This window comes from Argiope bruennichi, chromosome 8, assembly GCF_947563725.1.
Source record: "Argiope bruennichi chromosome 8, qqArgBrue1.1, whole genome shotgun sequence".
NCBI lineage: Eukaryota > Metazoa > Arthropoda > Arachnida > Araneae > Araneidae > Argiope > Argiope bruennichi.
In genome coordinates this window covers 98,876,114-98,894,506 of record NC_079158.1, presented here as the reverse complement: position 1 = coordinate 98,894,506, position 18,393 = coordinate 98,876,114, and the positions used below count along the sequence as shown (strand labels likewise).

Sequence of the window (18,393 nt, the reverse complement as noted above, 5' to 3'; positions counted from 1 at the left end):
GTGGAAAAAAAAACTGAAGCCTTATTCATTTGGCGGTGGGGAAAATGAAAAGATTTTTTGGCAGGAGAATCAGTTTTTAATTAATAATTAAAATTCTAATTAAAAATTCAAAAAAGGGACCCCAGGTGCACATTCCCGACCTCTAAGGTATACATGTGCCAAATTTGGTAGCTGTAGGTCAAATGGCCTGGCCTGAAGGGCGCCAACACACACACACACACACACACACACACACACACACGTTGAGCTTTATATAAGCATAGACAAGTATTATAAGTAGTCGAATTTAGAATCGTCTGGTTCCAAAATTGAGATTTAATTTGTCTCGATTATCTTTATAAAATTCATGTACAATAAGGAGGATGGCGATTCTTGAACGGATGACAGATATCTTATTAGTAAGAACTAATGAATGTGGATAATTCTGATATTATAAGAGGAGATACACTGACAATAGTTCTGTACGTTTGGTTTCAAATGATTAAGGCTTCAGTTTACCATATATTAGCGTAATTTTCTAAATAAGGAGTTTCCGATCAAATAAATTGCCATTGGAGAGACCTTCTACAATGCGGACAATAAAATGCCTTCAGCTGAATTAATTACAAGTATACTGACACAATGTTGAAATTTTGCAAAAAATTCACAAAAAAAAAAAATGTTTTTTTTCTATAATTTAACAAATGCAATTTTAAAAATTGTCTTCGTAGATTCTAATAAAGGTGGATATTTTTGATATTATACGACGATATACTGGCAATAGTTATGTACATGTGGTTTTGAATGATTGTGATACTACAGCACATGAGTGAAAAGTTTCTAAATAAGGAGTTTCCAATCAGATAAATTGGCATTAGTGAGATCTTCTGCAATACGGAAAATAAAATGTCTTAACTTAAATTTATTATAAATATACTAACACAATGTTGAAATTTTACAAAAATATTTACAAAAAGAATTGCCTTTCTAAAATTTAACAAATTTAAATTTCTATACATCAATGAAATGCAATTTCAGAAATGTCATATTTAAGTTAAAATATCTTATAGCTTCACAGAAAATATTCTAAATGCAAGAAGAAGAAAAAATCTTTTGAATAAATATTTGTTCAGAGAACATTCATTTACAAAAACCGTTATTTTTTTTCTTATACATTATAACTGCTTATTAATAGTTAACTCTGTTTACTATTATAAGCAGAATAATTATCTAATTTTTATTAAACTGTGTTTTGAACTTTAATACTTGAAATGATAGTTAGAACTTTTATCAATGTAACGTAACGTTTTAAATTCATTATCAGAGGAAGAGATTATCAATTTATTTTGTACTCATCTATGATATTTCTGAGCTGATATCTTGACAAACACTTGTTTTTGTAATTGAGATATCTTTAACATATTTAGTTTAATCATGCTTTTTAAAAATTTCGTATCATCAGCTTAGTAGATCTGGGTAAGTATTTTTTAAATGGCAGATTTCATTTGAAAAAAATGCCTTAGTTTATTGCTGTTTTATAATATTATATTGATATTTTAAGAAACTAGATTTCTATTAATTACTAACCTTTAAATGCCTAGATTCAAATTTGATACCAGACTTTTAAATCAAACTGTACACTTGCGATTGATTTGTTTTTAATATTTGACTGTATATAAGTTACCATTGCATAATGTTCTTTTGAACAAAAGTTTAAAAAATAAACGTCAGTTTTCACAATTGTTCAAATAACATGACATTTTGTTTTCCCGCCGTTTTAAAAAAGTAACATATTTGTAGAAAAATTAGTAGAATAAATCTTTGAAATATTTCATTTTTCTGAAAAATAAAAGTCCTTTTGAGGCAGGTGAGTATCTTATTTTTGTTATAATATTATTTTTAGCAAGGGCCTATTGCCCTTGAAGAACTGATACCTGCTTTTTTTCGAAATAAATATTTAAAATATGTATTGTGATTTTTAAAATTATTTTTTCCTTTATCCTTTTCTTTTACTCGGCTACTGCAATGAACACATGGATATTTTTTAAAACTTACTTTGGAAAACCAGACTTCTAAGGGTTAAAGTAGATTATTTAGATATTTAATATATCATTATTATTATTGAGTATTATAAGATTATTAATTAGCTTCTTCCATACATTTTTAGTATTATGTTGCAACTTGATTTGTATAATTAAATTAGTTATAAGTTAGACTATAATTAGTAAATTTCGTTGGAATCCAATTTTATATATTATAAAATGTATAATATACTAAGTTTGAAAACAACAATCATCAGAATATTACAAATTAAAGTTTTTAAATATTTCATATAAATATGCTTCATTATATTCAATAGAATTCAACTAAGTGTAAAAATGCATTGTAAAAATTTTCCATTAAAAATTTTTTTAATAAAATGTTTGTCTACTGTCATATCCAACTAGTCACCTAATACCAATCAACTCTTATAAACTATATTTAACCATATTAAATGAAAGTAATAATTTATATCATATTTTTACAAACTATGTGCACAAAGTGGCTTAATTAATTGGTGAAATCATTCTAGTCGTTGTATCTGGAAACTGCAAAATATATATTTTGTGGTATTTCTTTAAAATTAAAGGTAGAAGGAACCAGGTATTCATTAAAGACACATTTAAACGCCATAAACTTTCAAGTGAAATAAAAATTGGTGAAAATTGTATAGGAGTCGAGGATGACGAACTTTGTAATGACTTTTTTCGCTAGAAAATATACAATGAAATAGAAATTTAGAGAGTTCTATTTAAAATTGGTATGTCTTTGTGTGAAAGTCTGATGATTACTGTTGATATATCGAGACGTCACGAGCAACTAAATAAAATAAAAATTGGCGAAAATGGTACAGTGGTTAGTGCTTCAAAAATCTGTAGCAATTTTTCCCGTACAAAGTGTACAGTGAATTTGTGTTTTTGAGATTTTTCTGGAAAACAGGTGGGGAGTCGGCGACCATTGACGATATATTTAGATAGCATAAGTATTCGTATGAAATAAAAATTAACTACATCTGATCCCTGGTTAGAACTGAAAGATTGTTTTTTTTTGTTTCCTTATTTATTTTATAAATATACATGCATAGATTAAGGGTTTACAATATTTAGATCTTAACTTGTTATAAAAATAGTTAAATAATTAAATAAAAACGTGCAGTTAAAATAGTATCTATACTATTATGCAGTTAAAATAGTATCTATGCAGTTAAAATAGTATCTATACTATTATGCAGTTAAAATAGTATCTATGCAGTTAAAATAGTATCTATGCAGTTAAAATAGTATCTATACTATTATGCAGTTAAAATAGTATCTATGCAGTTAAAATAGTATCTATACTTTAATTTTTAAATTACACTAGAGAATTCTTCCCTCAACTTCCTGGTGAAAAGATATCGTACGTTTTATGTTTCGGGTCGTAATATAATGAAGTCAATTCCACATGTATTTAATAATTCTTTCTTTTGCACGATTGGGTCCAAAGTTAGAGGCATATCTATAATTTCTGAGTTAAGGTTATAAGTTAAACAAATTTCGGTTTTCTAGCTCATTATATTTTTGACTTATGGCAGTTTAATTTTTGTTCAAGATCTGATACAAGTGTAGATTGTAACAAAGAAAAATCATTCGTTTAGCCAGTTAATTGTGGTCTTGTGTTTTAGTGTAGACATAGATCTAGTAATAGTCTAAATGGTGGATGTTGATGAATTTTTGTTGAATATTTGCCAATTTTTTGAGATTTCAAAGAAATTCTGCAACTATAGAAATAAAATTATATTTCATTTATTTAGGCTCATTACGTTAATTTTTTTTCTATTGTGTTTGCATACACATTGACAGAACTTTATCTGCCTGCTGACGGTTTTCACTCCAAATCGGACATAAATTTAAAACTTTTAATATAAAGGCGGCATGCTAAATTTCTCTTTTCTACGAGTTCCATTTTTGCATTAATATTTACATAGACGATCTTTAAAACATGCAATTAACCATTCGTTGGATTTTTCTAAAACTTAATGCAGATCCTCATTCTGGACTTTAAAATTACAATCAAATTGTATCTCTCTTGTTATTTGAACTTTTGAGTTACCATGTTCACATGGATACAGGCGAACGAACAGACAGATTTCCTAAAACGGGGATTTTTCCCAAACTTGGGAGAAGGTTTCAAATATAATGAAAAGGCCTCATATAAAAATTCATGCTTGCCGTCTGTTGTATTTTGGGGTTATCGTGACCAAAAAACGTCAAAAAATGATTCAAAAAATTATCTTATTTTTTACACTCAAGGAGGTTTAACACATGTTGATTCATCAAAATCTTGTGATGAAAGTTTTTGACTTTTATAACACTTTTAGTTAGTACAATTTGTATATGGGAAAGTAAAAATGATGTACTAATAACAAAAATTTTTGTTGATGGTTTGTATATTTGATTGCTGCTTGTTGTATTTTGGGGTTATTATGATTAAGAACGTCAAAAAGTTATTCGAAAACTTATCTTTTTTTTTCGCAGTCATGGATGTCTAACATATGTTGATTCATCAAAATCTCGATTTGACCTTTTTGACGCTTATAATACTTTTGATTTGTGTATTTTGTGTACGAGAAATTAAAAATTCTATACTAATATGAAAAATTTTATTGATAGCTTTTATATTTGATTGCAACTTGAATTTTGGAGTTATTGTGATCAAAAATCGACAAAATATGACTCGGAAAAATTATGTTATTTTTGCACTCAAGGATAACTAACATGCGTTGATTCAGAAAATTTTTGAAGTGAAATTTTTGACGTTTATAATATTTTTAATTTGCACACTCTATATACAAGAAAGTAAAAATGCTATACTAATAATAAGAAAGCATTTTATTCATAGCTTGAACATTTGATTGCCGCTTGTTGTATTTTGGGGTTATCGTGATCAAAAACCGTCGGAAAATGAATCGAAAGTATAACTTTTTTTTCTTACATTTAGTGAAATCTAACGCGTGATGATTCTTCAAAATTTCTAAGTGACATTCTTTACTTTTATAATGCTTTTAATTGGCACCTTATGTACACGAAAAAGTAAAACTGCTGTGCTAATAACAAAAATGCTTGTTGACGGTTTGTATATTTCAACTAATATTTTAATATGAAATTTTTCTTCAAATACTGTAGGAATTTTCTTCCAAGAGATATGGGCATAAAAATAGATTTGCTATTTCTTTTATCGATTTATCTCATCCATTTAAGTATGTCTGCTACATACCCGGATGGTAGCAAACTACCACTTTCTTGTCAATGTCACGATTTCATTCGAGAAGATATTAGCGTGATCAACAACAAAATTAAAAATTATCTTTTTTTTTATTACGTGAACATGATGCTGGTTTGGTTAGGGGATTTTGAAGCTCGAAATCGCTTAGACAATGAATAAAGCATAAATGGTAATTTTCATCATTATCTTTGAATCGCATATATTTTTTACCTGCTTTTACCAGTATTGCGTTATTATTATGTATGCTTCTTTGAAAATAGATGCGTTTTTAAAAGGTTGACCTGCCTTTACCAGTATTGCATTATTATTATGCATGCTTCTTTGACAGCAGATGCGTTTTTAAAAGGTTGACATAAAACTATGGCATCATAGCTGTTATTTCATCTCAAAATCGGTCGAGCTCCAAAACTTTGTTTGCCAGCTAGAAAAATTGAAAATAAAAGTTTAAAAAAATTATCATTTTATATATATATATAAACATTGAGAGAAGAGAGAGAGAGAGGCCGATAGAGACGTCTCGTGATTGTTTCAAACCGGTTTAAACTGGTTAATGACAAATTAATTAAGACAAATAATGTCTGAAAAAGTAATAATGTTCTCACACGATAACTTGAAATTTGCGATCGTAGATTCACTCTTAAAAAAGTTTAATAAGAATTCATCCATCAAAATCTCGAAATGACAATTTTTATATTTATGATACTTTTAATTGGTACACTTTGTATACGAGATAGTAAAAATGTTGTACTAGTAACACACATTTTTGTTGATGGATTATATATTTGTTGTTGTATTTTGGGGTTATCGCGATCAAAAATCCTCAAAAAATAATTCAAAAAATTTTCCTTTTTTTTGCATTAAATGATGTCTAACACGTGTTGATTCATCAAAATCTCGAGATGGTATTTTTAAAGGTTAAATACTTTCTCTTATCTCAGTACTCTAATTGGTACACGTAGCATATGCGAAAGTAAAAATGCTGCACTAACAAAAAGTTTTGATGATGGCTTGTATATTTTGGCTAATAATTTAATATAAAACTTTTCTTTAAATATTTTAGACATTTTCATCCAAGAAATATGGGCATAAAAAGCGGTTCCTTACTTCTTTTATCACTCAATCTTATCCATAAAAGTATGTCTGCTACATGCCCGGATAGTAGCAAACTGCCATTTTCTTGTCAATGCTTCGACTTCATTGGTAGTGGTGTAGAGATAGAGATTGCATGCAGTGGCGCTTCTGTGGAAGAGCTGATTGAAGCACTACAGTTTATTGACTCCAGTGCCAGATTGCAAGTTCAGCTAAATAGTATGAGCCTGCAAACGCTACCATCCAGAATCTTCGCTGAATGGAACTTGGTCAAGCTTGAGATTGCTGAGTGCGATCTGGTCAGTCTGGTGGAACAAGGAGAAGTGGCGCTGTCCGGCTTGGAGAATACTTTGGAAGTAAGTATGGGTTTACGAAAATCTTTTTTGAACAAAACTTCAATAGTAATTGATAATCTCTCGTACAGAAATGATCATTTTTTGCAATTATATTTAGCTACGAATGCCTTCATTCATTCATGAAATGATATCAAACTTTTGAACGACAGTGAGTAAAAAGATAAAGATATAGTATCAGTTAGGTGTTTTAAAATAATTAAATTTATTGCAATCATATTAGATATTTGTATACATAGTCACAGAACTCTTATAAAAGGAAACGGTTTAGATTTCCATTTAACCCTAAACAAAATTTTAACCATAGAGGTTGCGTTGTATGTTCACCGCATTGTTCAGATTGATTTGTCATAGATTACCGTACCGTGGCAATTTTAGTAAGAGAAACTTATTTCGTTACTAATGTTAAATCTCAAATGAAATTTTTAAAAATTTTTACGAGTATGGACATTAGATTTCAACAGAATCTTAGCAGATAATTGTTTTGAAATGCTAAAAACGCTGTTTGAAACAGTGATTAATATGGAACTTCCATATGCTATTTGGTAACTTTTTCAATATATATTTTCTGACATAAAAGTTTAGAAAACGTTATAAAAGAACTAGCAATAATCAATTTGAAGATTTATTTAAAGGAGTTTTATTGCACGAATTATGCAAAGAAATAGTATTGTACAAAAACGACCCTTGGAGATGTCCTTTAGAGTTTCGCTAATCCGAAGAAGGAAAAAAAAAATTAGAAATAAATCTATTTATTTTTCAGTGAGTATAATATATAATAACAATAAAGAAAAATTTATGCATATGTTTGTTTTCATTGATCTGCTAGCAAAGTAATTGATCAGGTGCTACCAAATTTGTAACAAATATATTTTGCAAGATAAGAACGTGCGCCTTTGAATGATTTTTATAAATTTGTAATTAAATATTTAATTGTATACAAATGAAGCAGAATTTTTAGGTTTCTCTGCAATAATTCACGAGAATATTAATGCGATAAATTGTTTTTTACAGTGTTTAAAAAAAAATTTTTAAATAATATCCATTAAATTGCCATGAAAATTTTTCTAAGATTTGACAATTTTTAAAAATGTTTTCAGCCTAATTTTAAAGAATACATTTCATTGTTGCAATGAAATTCAAACCTTTTTTGGTATTGTTTATCAAAAATTCAAACACATGCTTTTCTTCCAATATTAAAATCTAAAGAAAGAAAATCCCGTTTATTATATGTGCAGTTTACATGAGGAATAATAAAGAGAAGTAACAGTTCAGAAAAAGACACACTTGCGATTAAAAGATATTTCCCTGCCAGTTAATTTTTTAATGTAACTAAGATGTCAATATATTTGTCTTCATTAAAGGATTCATTTACACAGTAGAACAAAAATGTGTAAGAAGTATTAAAATATGGGTTTTTAGATCAATCACAATCTGATGCTTAAAAATACTTTAACCCTTTCTAGGGCCGTGGGAAGTATGCTTCCCACCAAATCTATCAATCTTTGTTTGAAATTACGTAGGTTGGCATAAGTTCTGACAAATTTTTTTTAAGTCAGAAACTTAGATGCTTCAGTTCTTTATCTCAGACAAAATGATGTGTCTTGATTTGTTACTTAATTATTAATTAATCAAATTAAATTTATCTAATAAGCTAAATGAATCCCTTTTCTTATTCTAATTCCAAGCCTAAAAATATTTTAACATAATATGACTAGAAAAAAAATGGCCCTTTAAAGGGTTAATGAAATAAGCATGTGTATCAAGTTATGCATAAAATATTTATGGGAAAATTTGTTAAAAATATAATTTATATTTCCACTGAAACATTGATTGTCAAAGACGGCTAGTAATTCAGAAATACAAACAACTTGACCGATGAAAGGCAATCTACACAACAGAAATATAGATCTCTTTTGATTTTGGGTGAAATCCATGAATGGAAAGATTATTTGTTTTTTCAGCCCATAGCATATAAACATGATAACAATTCACTGAGTTGGATTAATGGATTTTGATAAGAGGCTTTATCATAATAATTGTAGATAAATTGCATTGTATTTCTATAATTGTATTTTCGATCAAATGTGCCCGCGATTTGTCCTTATTCGTGTATATGTGATTATGTGTTATTATATATAAATTGTTATTATTATACAAACATGTAAAATTATGTTTGTATAAATATATGATATAGTTTCATAATAAATTTTAATTAACTTTCTGATGCAATAGGGTTTTGCCGCATTGAAAAGAGGCAATCGACTCTCCGAATGATCATAATGACACTGATCTCATAATCAAGAGATCGTAAGGTCGAATCCCGCTAGAGACAGTGCGATTCACATTTGTGTAAATATTCAATTCCTTCATCTTATGTTTTCCTTTATTTCATGTTCCAGAAGATTCTGGACCTTTCTTTAATTTACCAAATAAGTGTTCCGGACTTTTATTACTGTCTCCAGAAAAGTAGTCTGGAACTTTCCCTGCTAGTATAAAAGCAGAAAATCTGTCATTCACTGTGTTCTGAGTTCAGAGTTGAGTTAATAAATTGGTTTAGCTCTACTTCTTGTGTGTGTTATTGAGTTTTTAGCGGATTGCGATGCGCGAGGATAGAACCTGGGATCTTGTGGTTCGCAGTCCAGTAACATGATCATGATACCAAAATAATAGCTCGGGTAACAGAGCAGTTAACTGGCTTATATGCTATTCACTACAGACTCTCCCTCCAGTGAGGCGGAGGTGAGACGAACGATTGCGTGTTCAAATCACGTCCAGGTCACCAATTTAGCGGATTGTGATGCGCGAGGATAGAACCTGGGACTAGGGATTGCAATACCGGTATATAGGGATACCGAATACCGGTATTTTGAGCCATTCGTACAATTTCGTAATACCGGTATTCACAAGTTTAAATACCGGTTTTTCGGTATTTACTATACATTTTTAAAATTGTCTCCACTATATGTTCAGAGATCGCCAACATAGCAAAATAGTATACGTTTTTGTTTTTATGTCCCCATAACGGGCGAAATTAATTAGCTAATTAATGGTTTAATTAATTGCTTCAATCTAAATTAGCGAAACATGGATTACCCCTGAAAGAAAATATTGTATCCATAACGACTGATGGAGCAACAATTATGAAAAAAGTTGGAAAGTTGATTGGTGCAAATCAGCAGTTATGCTATGAACATGGAATTCAATTAAGAGTAATAGATGTGTTATACTGAAAAAAATAAAAAAAACAGAACAATCCAAATATTGTGGATATAGAAATTTCGGATTCCAACTTTGAAAAGAGTAAGAGTGAGAGTGATATTGACAATGAAGATAATGACAATGTAATTGTTGAAGATATTGCTAATGAGGATGAAATATTAACCTATCAAAAATTGCTTCCTATAATTTATAAAGTTCGAAAAATTTTTAAGATATTTAAACGTTTCCCTATAAAAAGGATATATTACTAAAATATATACTAACTGAAAATAAAACAGAATATATGTTAATATTAGATTCTAAAACACGTTGGAACAGTTTACTCCTAATGATGGGACGATTTTTGAAACTGGGAAATCCAATCAAAAAAAGCAATCGACTTAAACCTGTAAATTAATTTTTCAGATAGTGAATTCGGCTTAATATCCAGAACTATATCAGCTCGACTTCCAATAAAACTGACTATTGAGGCATTATGTCGGAGAGATTTGAATTTATTAACAGCTAATGCAACAATAAATTTCATGTTGCAGTCACTGAAAGAACAGCACACATCACTATCTGAAGAATTATATATTACATTGAAAAATCTCACAGAAGAAAGGCATACCGAAATAGAAAATGTCTTATGGTATTTACATAATTATAATGATTTTAAAAATGAAAATGAAAAAGAAGAAAAGAAAATAACCAATTCAAATCTGATTAAGTTTAGAGTAAATTTTCTTAAAATTGTTTACCCACAAACCTATCCATATTCGGAAGAATTCGGTTCAATTATCGAAGATTATGATGTCACTACTGTCGATAGTGAAAAGGAATTATCTCTTGAACAAAAATTAAAATTAGCAATAAATAAAAAAAATTCAACTAACCAAAATACAATACAGAAATCAGCTATATCCAAAACCATCCGACGAGAAATCGATTTATTTGAAGATGAGGCATTTTGAGGTAAATACTTGGGAAAAGTATATCGCGCATTGCTAACAGTACCACCAACTGCCGTAGATGCCGAAAGAGCGTTTTCGACAGCTGGTAATTTTTACACAAAATTACTTTTCAGGCTTAATGACAGTACAATTGATGCATTATGTTTTTTAAGATCACATTTCAAAAATTTGTAAAAGTACCACAGACAGAATAGTAATTTACACTTTTTTGTGATTTAAATAAATAAGAGGTTTCTTTACTTTTTTTGTGATTATATACTGTTATAATTTATAAATTACAAATTATTTTTGTGATATTTACATTCTCTTACAAAACTGGCAAATAAAACAAAGAAACACCTGTGTTTTCTTTCTTTTCTAAAATCTCTAATACCGGTATTAAAACCGGTATCCCGGTATTAAGATTTAAAAAATACCGAATACCGGTATTGAAATTTTGGTCCGGTATTGCAATCCCTACCTGGGACCTTGTGGTTCGCAGTCCAGTAACATGACCATGATACCAAAACAATTGCTCGGGTAGTAGAGCTGTTAACTGGCTTATATGCTATTCACCATAAGTTCTACACTAAAGTACCTACGTGATAATAAATTTTAATTAACTTTCTGATGCAATAGGGTTTTTAAATTTTCCATTACTGTGTATTTATTTTGATTTTCATTATTTCCATATTTCGAGAAATTATCAATCTTTTGATTGTTTTTTTTAAATTGATTACATATTAAAAATTCCTATTTGGAAAAAAAATGGAGGAAAAATTAGCTGAGAATTCCCATATATTTCTAATAATTAATTATAAAATATCTGGAAGACTGAAAAGCAGGAAATAATGATGTTATCTGTCAAATATGTGTATAAATTTGTGCAATTGAGAGTTTCTCATAAACAATATGATAATTAAAGATTTCAACATTTAATTTAGTAAATCTCTTAAATCACTTTAATTTTATTCCAAAAAAATTTGACCAGTGAATTAGAGAGACATTAAGTTTGTCATTAAATTATTCTTTTAATGATAAACTATGGTATATATTAAAAACCAAACTACAGCAATTAATAAAACTAAAAAGTTTTTAAAAGTTCACTTAGTTTACTAAAAAGAGAAAAAAATGTATAAAAATTTCCATCAAAAATATGAATTCAAAGCGGAACTGTAAAAACGTGAGGAGTTGAAACTAATAATATTAAGAAATTCACATCTGAAACATTAAAAATACATGATAATGTGTATAAAATCCTGATATACAGAGAATACGTTTCATGCTCGTGCAATTTTGTTGTAATTTTTGTGAGAAAATTGTATTCTACTTTTAAAAATATTATTAAAAGCATGCTTTTAGAAAATTGTTTTCATTATTTTCTTACCAATTTAAGTAGTTAGTGATATTTCACAGGAGCTGATAATATCATCAAGTTTCACTGAAACTGATCAGCCTAGTAAACTTGATCTGAGCCATCTACGTCGGTTGAGAGAGCTGGACCTGTCCTTCAATGCCATCACAGAACTTAGCAATGACTGGTTCTCTCGAGGTCCGGACACACTAAGCGATCTTGTTTTGTCCAACAATGGCATCGAGAAGCTGGGGGACTGGGCCTTCGCAAATCTGATCAACATCCGGCTGCTGTGGTTGGACGGAAATAGATTTGGACCCATCAAGAGAAGTATGTTGCCAAATCCAGCCCTATGGCTAGAGAATCTGCAGCTGGAGTAAGTACGCTGAGAAAGTGAGATGATAAAAGTAAATTTAACTAATATATTTAAATATTTGAAGACAAGCATATGAAATGATTTATAATTTAGCTAACAAACAGCTTTAGCTAAATGCTGAAACTCAGCTGCACTGGCTCGTAGAGACCAATAAATCCTCTGATTGGAGATTCCACGTATTCTTAATTACCCTTGATTTGTCTTTGTGCCTCCTAATTCTTCTGTTAGATGTGTAATTTAAATAAATATAAATCATTTTATAAGAACTTGTAATGTCACACACACACATCAAATTTCTGATTGTATTAAATTGGCAGGGAAATCATATGGCAGGCAAAACAATGGATAATTTGTCTCAAAATCATCTTTTTTGAACAAAATTGAGCAAAATTAGCAAATTTTTATTTCACCCTTTAAAGGGCCATTTTTTTCTAGTCATATTATGTTAAAATATTTTTAATCTTGAAATTAGAATAAGAAAAAGGATTCATTTAGCTTATTAGATAAATTTAATTTGATTCATTAATTAATTTGGTTAATTAATAATTAAGTATCAAATCAAGACACATCATTTTGTGTAAAATAAAGAACTAAAGCATCTAAGTTTCTGTCTTTCTAAAAGAATTTGTCAGAACTTATGCCAACCTACATAAATTCATACAAAGAATAATAAATTTGGTGGGAAGAATATTTCCCACGACCCTAGAAAGGGTTAACAAGAATTCTTTTGTTGTCTTTTTACACAAAATTTGTGTTCAGATGTGATATCTTTAACGTTATTCCACTTTTAAATTTTACATAATGTTTTTGTCCTTAACTTATTTTAAGAAAGTTACAAATTTGAAAAAGGTGTAAGGTTATAAGCACAATTTTTTGGCATTTGGAAACATGAGGAAATATTTTGGTTTTCTAGAAATGTTTTCTTATCTATGCCACATTTTTCTAATTTTAGATATTGTTTAAAAATTCAACATTTCCTAATTTCAAAAATATGAGTTATAGAAAGCTGATCCAGAATTCTCAATCGAAAACCACATTTGCCTTGAAATCTAAATCGACACTTATCATGGAGGGTTGATAAAATTTATATCAGTATTGTATTCGGTTATCATATCATCATATCAATACTGACGTTTTTTGATAGTTTTTTTAAACGCCCTTCAATTATGCTCTCAGATGATCATTAAATAAAATTAAGAGCATGCCATTAAATTTTAAGTAAAAATTTGGAATTTAAGCAGCTGATAAAATTGAAGAAGAAAATTTATTTATGCTTAGAATAACTGAATATTTATTATTAAAGATTTTTTTTTCAAAATTACGTTTTTCAACTAATATATATATTTTTCAATTATTGCAACATAATTGCAGACTGCAATTATGTTTTATATCATATCACATCACCATATAAAGGGTTGAGTCAAGTGGTTATTTTCCTAAATATTGCGCTTAGAGACATGTTTTCGGTTATAAAAGGTTATTAAATAAGGCGGATAATAGTGTGGAAACATTTTGTCTTATGTGTAGGTTTAAATTAAATAGTTAAAAGAATTAAGTTTTTATATAATCCATAGTGTAAATGTGTCAGTTAGTAAAATACTTCTCTTATTTTCTTCTATGCGCACATTAAGTCTCATACTTCTATGAATATAAGTTTCTAAGACATATTTATTTTAAAATTTAGAAGGGCTTATTACAAATTTAGCTGGAAACATTTGTTGCATTTGAATTACTATGTAAACATTTATTATATCAAAATTTGTGAAATAGCACATTTAAGATATCTTAGAAAAGTCGCGGAATACCGAAAAAGAAAAGAAATATTTTTGCTTGCAACTTGTACTCATCATATTAAGCTTTCCAAAAAAATTAAGGATCTGTCAATAATAAATCGTTTTGAAATTTTTATACTGTATGCAATCATAATATCGTCCTAGTTGCAAAAGAAACTTAATTTCGTTTTTTAAATTTCCAGAATCGTTCTGGAAAATGTATTTACCGAACGGTTACAAATTGAAAAATTACAGGGATCTTACTCTCCAGAGGATGACGAAGTTTTAAACAAGTGACACAAAAATTGACATTTTGGCTTAATTATTATTCAAGTTGCTGTAATACTAACATATGAAGAATAAGTTTAAAACTCATCATTAGAAAAACAACAGTGTGTAGAACACTTCATCATAATTACTGCCATCCATACATCATTCATGGACTCCATAGTTGCAATTAGATCATGATCAATGCCTAGAATTTGACAATTGGGCCTGACTTCAGATGGAATAAAATCTTTCTTTTCTCAAAAATGCAATTCTAAAAGTAGAACATTCCTTTAATCGGGATGGATCGATCAGTCATCAAAGCAATCGCAACAAGCAATCACGAAAAAAGTCCTCATTAGTAGCAATTTTCTACAAATTTGAGGTATGACATTTTTTAGAGACTGCACAACAATATGTTGAATGGCAATATATTCTGTTAGTTTCGAGTGGCACTACGTCTGATATTTCGCTTTTGGTGCATATATTTCGCTACAGATATACTAATAGATTTCTTCAAATGTGGTTAATATATAGCCCTCTCTCTGATCATACGTTAGCTGCAAATCAGTGATTGGATGCCAAATTCCTTGATTAGATTGGTTTACAAAGACCTACTAATTTCTAACTACATCACCTGACATGACCCCTGTAAACTTTTATTTATGGGGTTTCTTGTGTTTTTCTTTGTATAATAATTCTTCTGGAGATGGAACAAATTTTTGTCAGTAAATTTAAGTAGCCTGTCCTGTTATCAAAAGTGTTGAACTGAATTACGTATACGAAAATGCGGTTGGAAGAATACAACTTTGTATAGGTGAGGAAAGTGTTCATTTTGAACAAGTTTATTAAAGTGTTTCAATGAGCAGTTCATTTGACTATTTTTCAAAATTTAATGAAAGTTAATAATCGCATCATTAAGCAATGATTCCAGGCTTTTAATAAGCTTTTGTGATATATATATTATCCCTGAAATAGGCAAAGAAAGAACTCGCTCAAAAGTTTGTTAAAGATATGGAAAAATGGATTAAATGCACTAACTGAGTCATTTTTTTAAAATGGGGTAAGTCCATATCTGACAAAAAGTTTGTTGCTTATAAAACTGAATGCAATTTGCTATGAGCATTTTATCTATCAATAGTTCCAAAAAAATACTTCAACATTTTAAACATTTTGGCAATATAAATTTATGTAATTAATAAAATCACAAATATAATTGGGTAAATGAAGGCGTATTAAGAAATATAGTATCATATCAGAATCTAATCTTATTGCTCAAAATATACAAAATTGATCAGAAAATAATACTATTTAAGAAGACATATAGCAAAATAAAATTCAAAATTAGAGATCAGCTCAGTTATATTAATGTACCGTTTTAAAATAACTCTAGAATTTCTTGGGAGGGATCTCTTAATTTTTAACCGCGGTCAAATGACGAGGACGACACCTGAATTCAAAATTGAAGAAGTAGCCTTTTATTTACAGCGCCTCAAGGTCATGACATCTTACTTGTTTACAGTTATTTGTTTGTCTTTTAACACTCCCTACTCTCCCTTTTGAAAATGAAGTACCAGATTATGGATATTATAAAGTAATTATTTTTCTTTAGCGAATATTCATTTTAACTATCCTCTGTTTCAGCAATAATGCCTTCAGTTTTGTGCCTGATGATATGTTTTCAAAAATGCCTGCTCTGACAGATATATCTTTGGCAAATAATGGCCTCCTCCATCTTCCAGAAACTACCTACGAAATTATTTGGTCCCAACTAATGACCTTCGATATTAGAGGTAAGGTTAAGATAGAAATATTTTTTTCATCAGTGCTCATTCTTACTTTTTCGTGTCAGACTTTATTTTCGTTTTACTTTGAAATAGCCGTCATCTTGGCATAGGGAGTAGCGCGTCTTCTTCGTGATCTGGGCGTCCCGGGTTCGATTCCCGGTTCGGGCGTGATTGTTCTTCTGTGTCCTATTTATGAGTTGTGTGATTGTGCCCCCACGTAAAAAGAAGTTGTGTAAGTGAATGTGATGAATGAAGCAGCGAAGTCGTACTCTTGTCTCTAGTTGGCGCTACTGAAAAAACAAGAGACGCTCACTCGGCTTAAATTGCTGACGGATAACTGTCAACGGGCTTGTAAAATGCCACAAGTAGCAACAACTTTAAGATAATTTTATTCCAACATCATTAAGATATTTTTTATCTTCAATTCATTCATTTAAGATATTTCTATTCTAATTGATATTCGAATATGTAATGTAAAATAAAAAAAATCGTTTTGAATAATAAATAAATAAATTTTATCAAATTTAATTTCATATAGACAAGGAATAAATGCAACATTCAGTTCAATTAATTTAAGCATTAAAGAAAATAAAAAAAAAGTACCTTTCAACATTCATTTTGTCAGAATTTTCTGAAGCTAGTGTATACAGTTATTGACACATTTCTAAATAAAGACAATTTCTTTTTATATCAGCGCTAACTGCCTTTGGCGGCCACTTGGTTTACTGAAATATTGATTATGCTTAATTTCAATCAAGACTCTTACGCATAATATAACATTCGTGGTTCATTTAATAAAGTGATTCAAATTTTCTTTTAAGTTAAAGTCTTCATTTAAGATATCTTATCTTGTTACTTTTCACCAAGTTCTATTCTAAAATTTATGAATAAATCCTCCTCCCTGCATATGTATTTGTAGGCGTATTGGCATAGACCTTTGACTTCCAATAATCCTATAAAAAAAGACAACAGTGTTAAATCACAAGATCTAGTAGGCCAATTCTCGCATTTTCGATCTGTGGCCGCCAGACTTTTATTATTTTTGAAATATCGTTCAACAATGAAAACACATTGTTCTATCGTATAAGCTCCATTTTTATTAATCCTAAACTATCAGCTGCCAAATGGTTTTTTTATTTCCACCATTCGTGCAGTTAGTGTTGCCAACACTTTACTGCACGAATGGTGGAAAATTCAAACCTTCGTTAATTTTGAGACACTCTTTATAATAATTTATTAATTACTCATCAGATATTTTTTACCTGTATACTTCAACCATCCTCCAATCATCCTTTAACCCTCCAGTTGTTACATAGCCCTGATTTAAGGACTTCTCATATTGCAGGAAACCCCATCGAATGCGATTCCCATATTGAATGGATTATTGAGGCTGAGAGTGACGTGGAAGTCTCTGGTACATGCTACGGTCCTCTAGGAAGAAGCGGGATGGATTTGGGAGAGCTCATAGAAAAAAGAAGACAACATTTCTGATTTAAAGGAATCCAGTACAAATCTTCATTTGTGTTTTTTTAAACAATGCTTATTGTTTCTACATTGAACAAGCAAGTTGAGTGTTTCCAGTTCAATGAAAAGAATAATACAGTTTATTCATTTATTTATTTTTGAAGAAATTGTATTTCATCTACATTTCAGGCATTTATTAAAAACATTTAAAATAACTCGCATTTTCTATTTCACTTTTTTTCATTTCAACATAATTGGCAATATGATGTTTTGAGAAAAAAATAGAAAAATTTAATCCATTATTAACTAACTAAATATTGTCAAGCAAAAACGAGTTTCAACAAAAGTAATTGGATAATAGTTTATTATTATTTTATTCAAATTTTATTATTTTATTTTATTCCCTCGAATTGATCACAACAATTTTTTGTGTGTGATATAACAAAATTTCTACAAATATAATAAAATTTACAACTTTATTTGTGCAAAAAGTATTT

At 29.3% G+C, this 18,393-nt stretch overlaps 1 protein-coding gene across 2 annotated transcripts; it reads left to right on the top strand.

The window, feature by feature from the left end:
• The first annotated feature begins 1,343 nt into the window (after positions 1-1,343).
• On the top strand, positions 1,344-18,102 carry LOC129981359 (chaoptin-like). 2 transcript variants are annotated; one of them, XM_056092180.1, is made up of 5 exons: positions 1,344-1,455; positions 6,341-6,725; positions 12,293-12,606; positions 16,290-16,438; positions 17,778-18,102. In XM_056092180.1, exons 2-5 carry the CDS (start codon positions 6,360-6,362, stop codon positions 17,921-17,923), a joined length of 975 nt encoding a protein of 324 aa, XP_055948155.1. In that variant the 5' UTR covers positions 1,344-1,455; positions 6,341-6,359; the 3' UTR covers positions 17,924-18,102. The 2 variants fall into 2 exon arrangements, with proteins under 2 accessions (XP_055948155.1, XP_055948157.1); XM_056092182.1 differs by lacking the exon at positions 1,344-1,455 and adding an exon at positions 1,827-1,846.
• Positions 18,103-18,393: the final 291 nt, after the last annotated feature.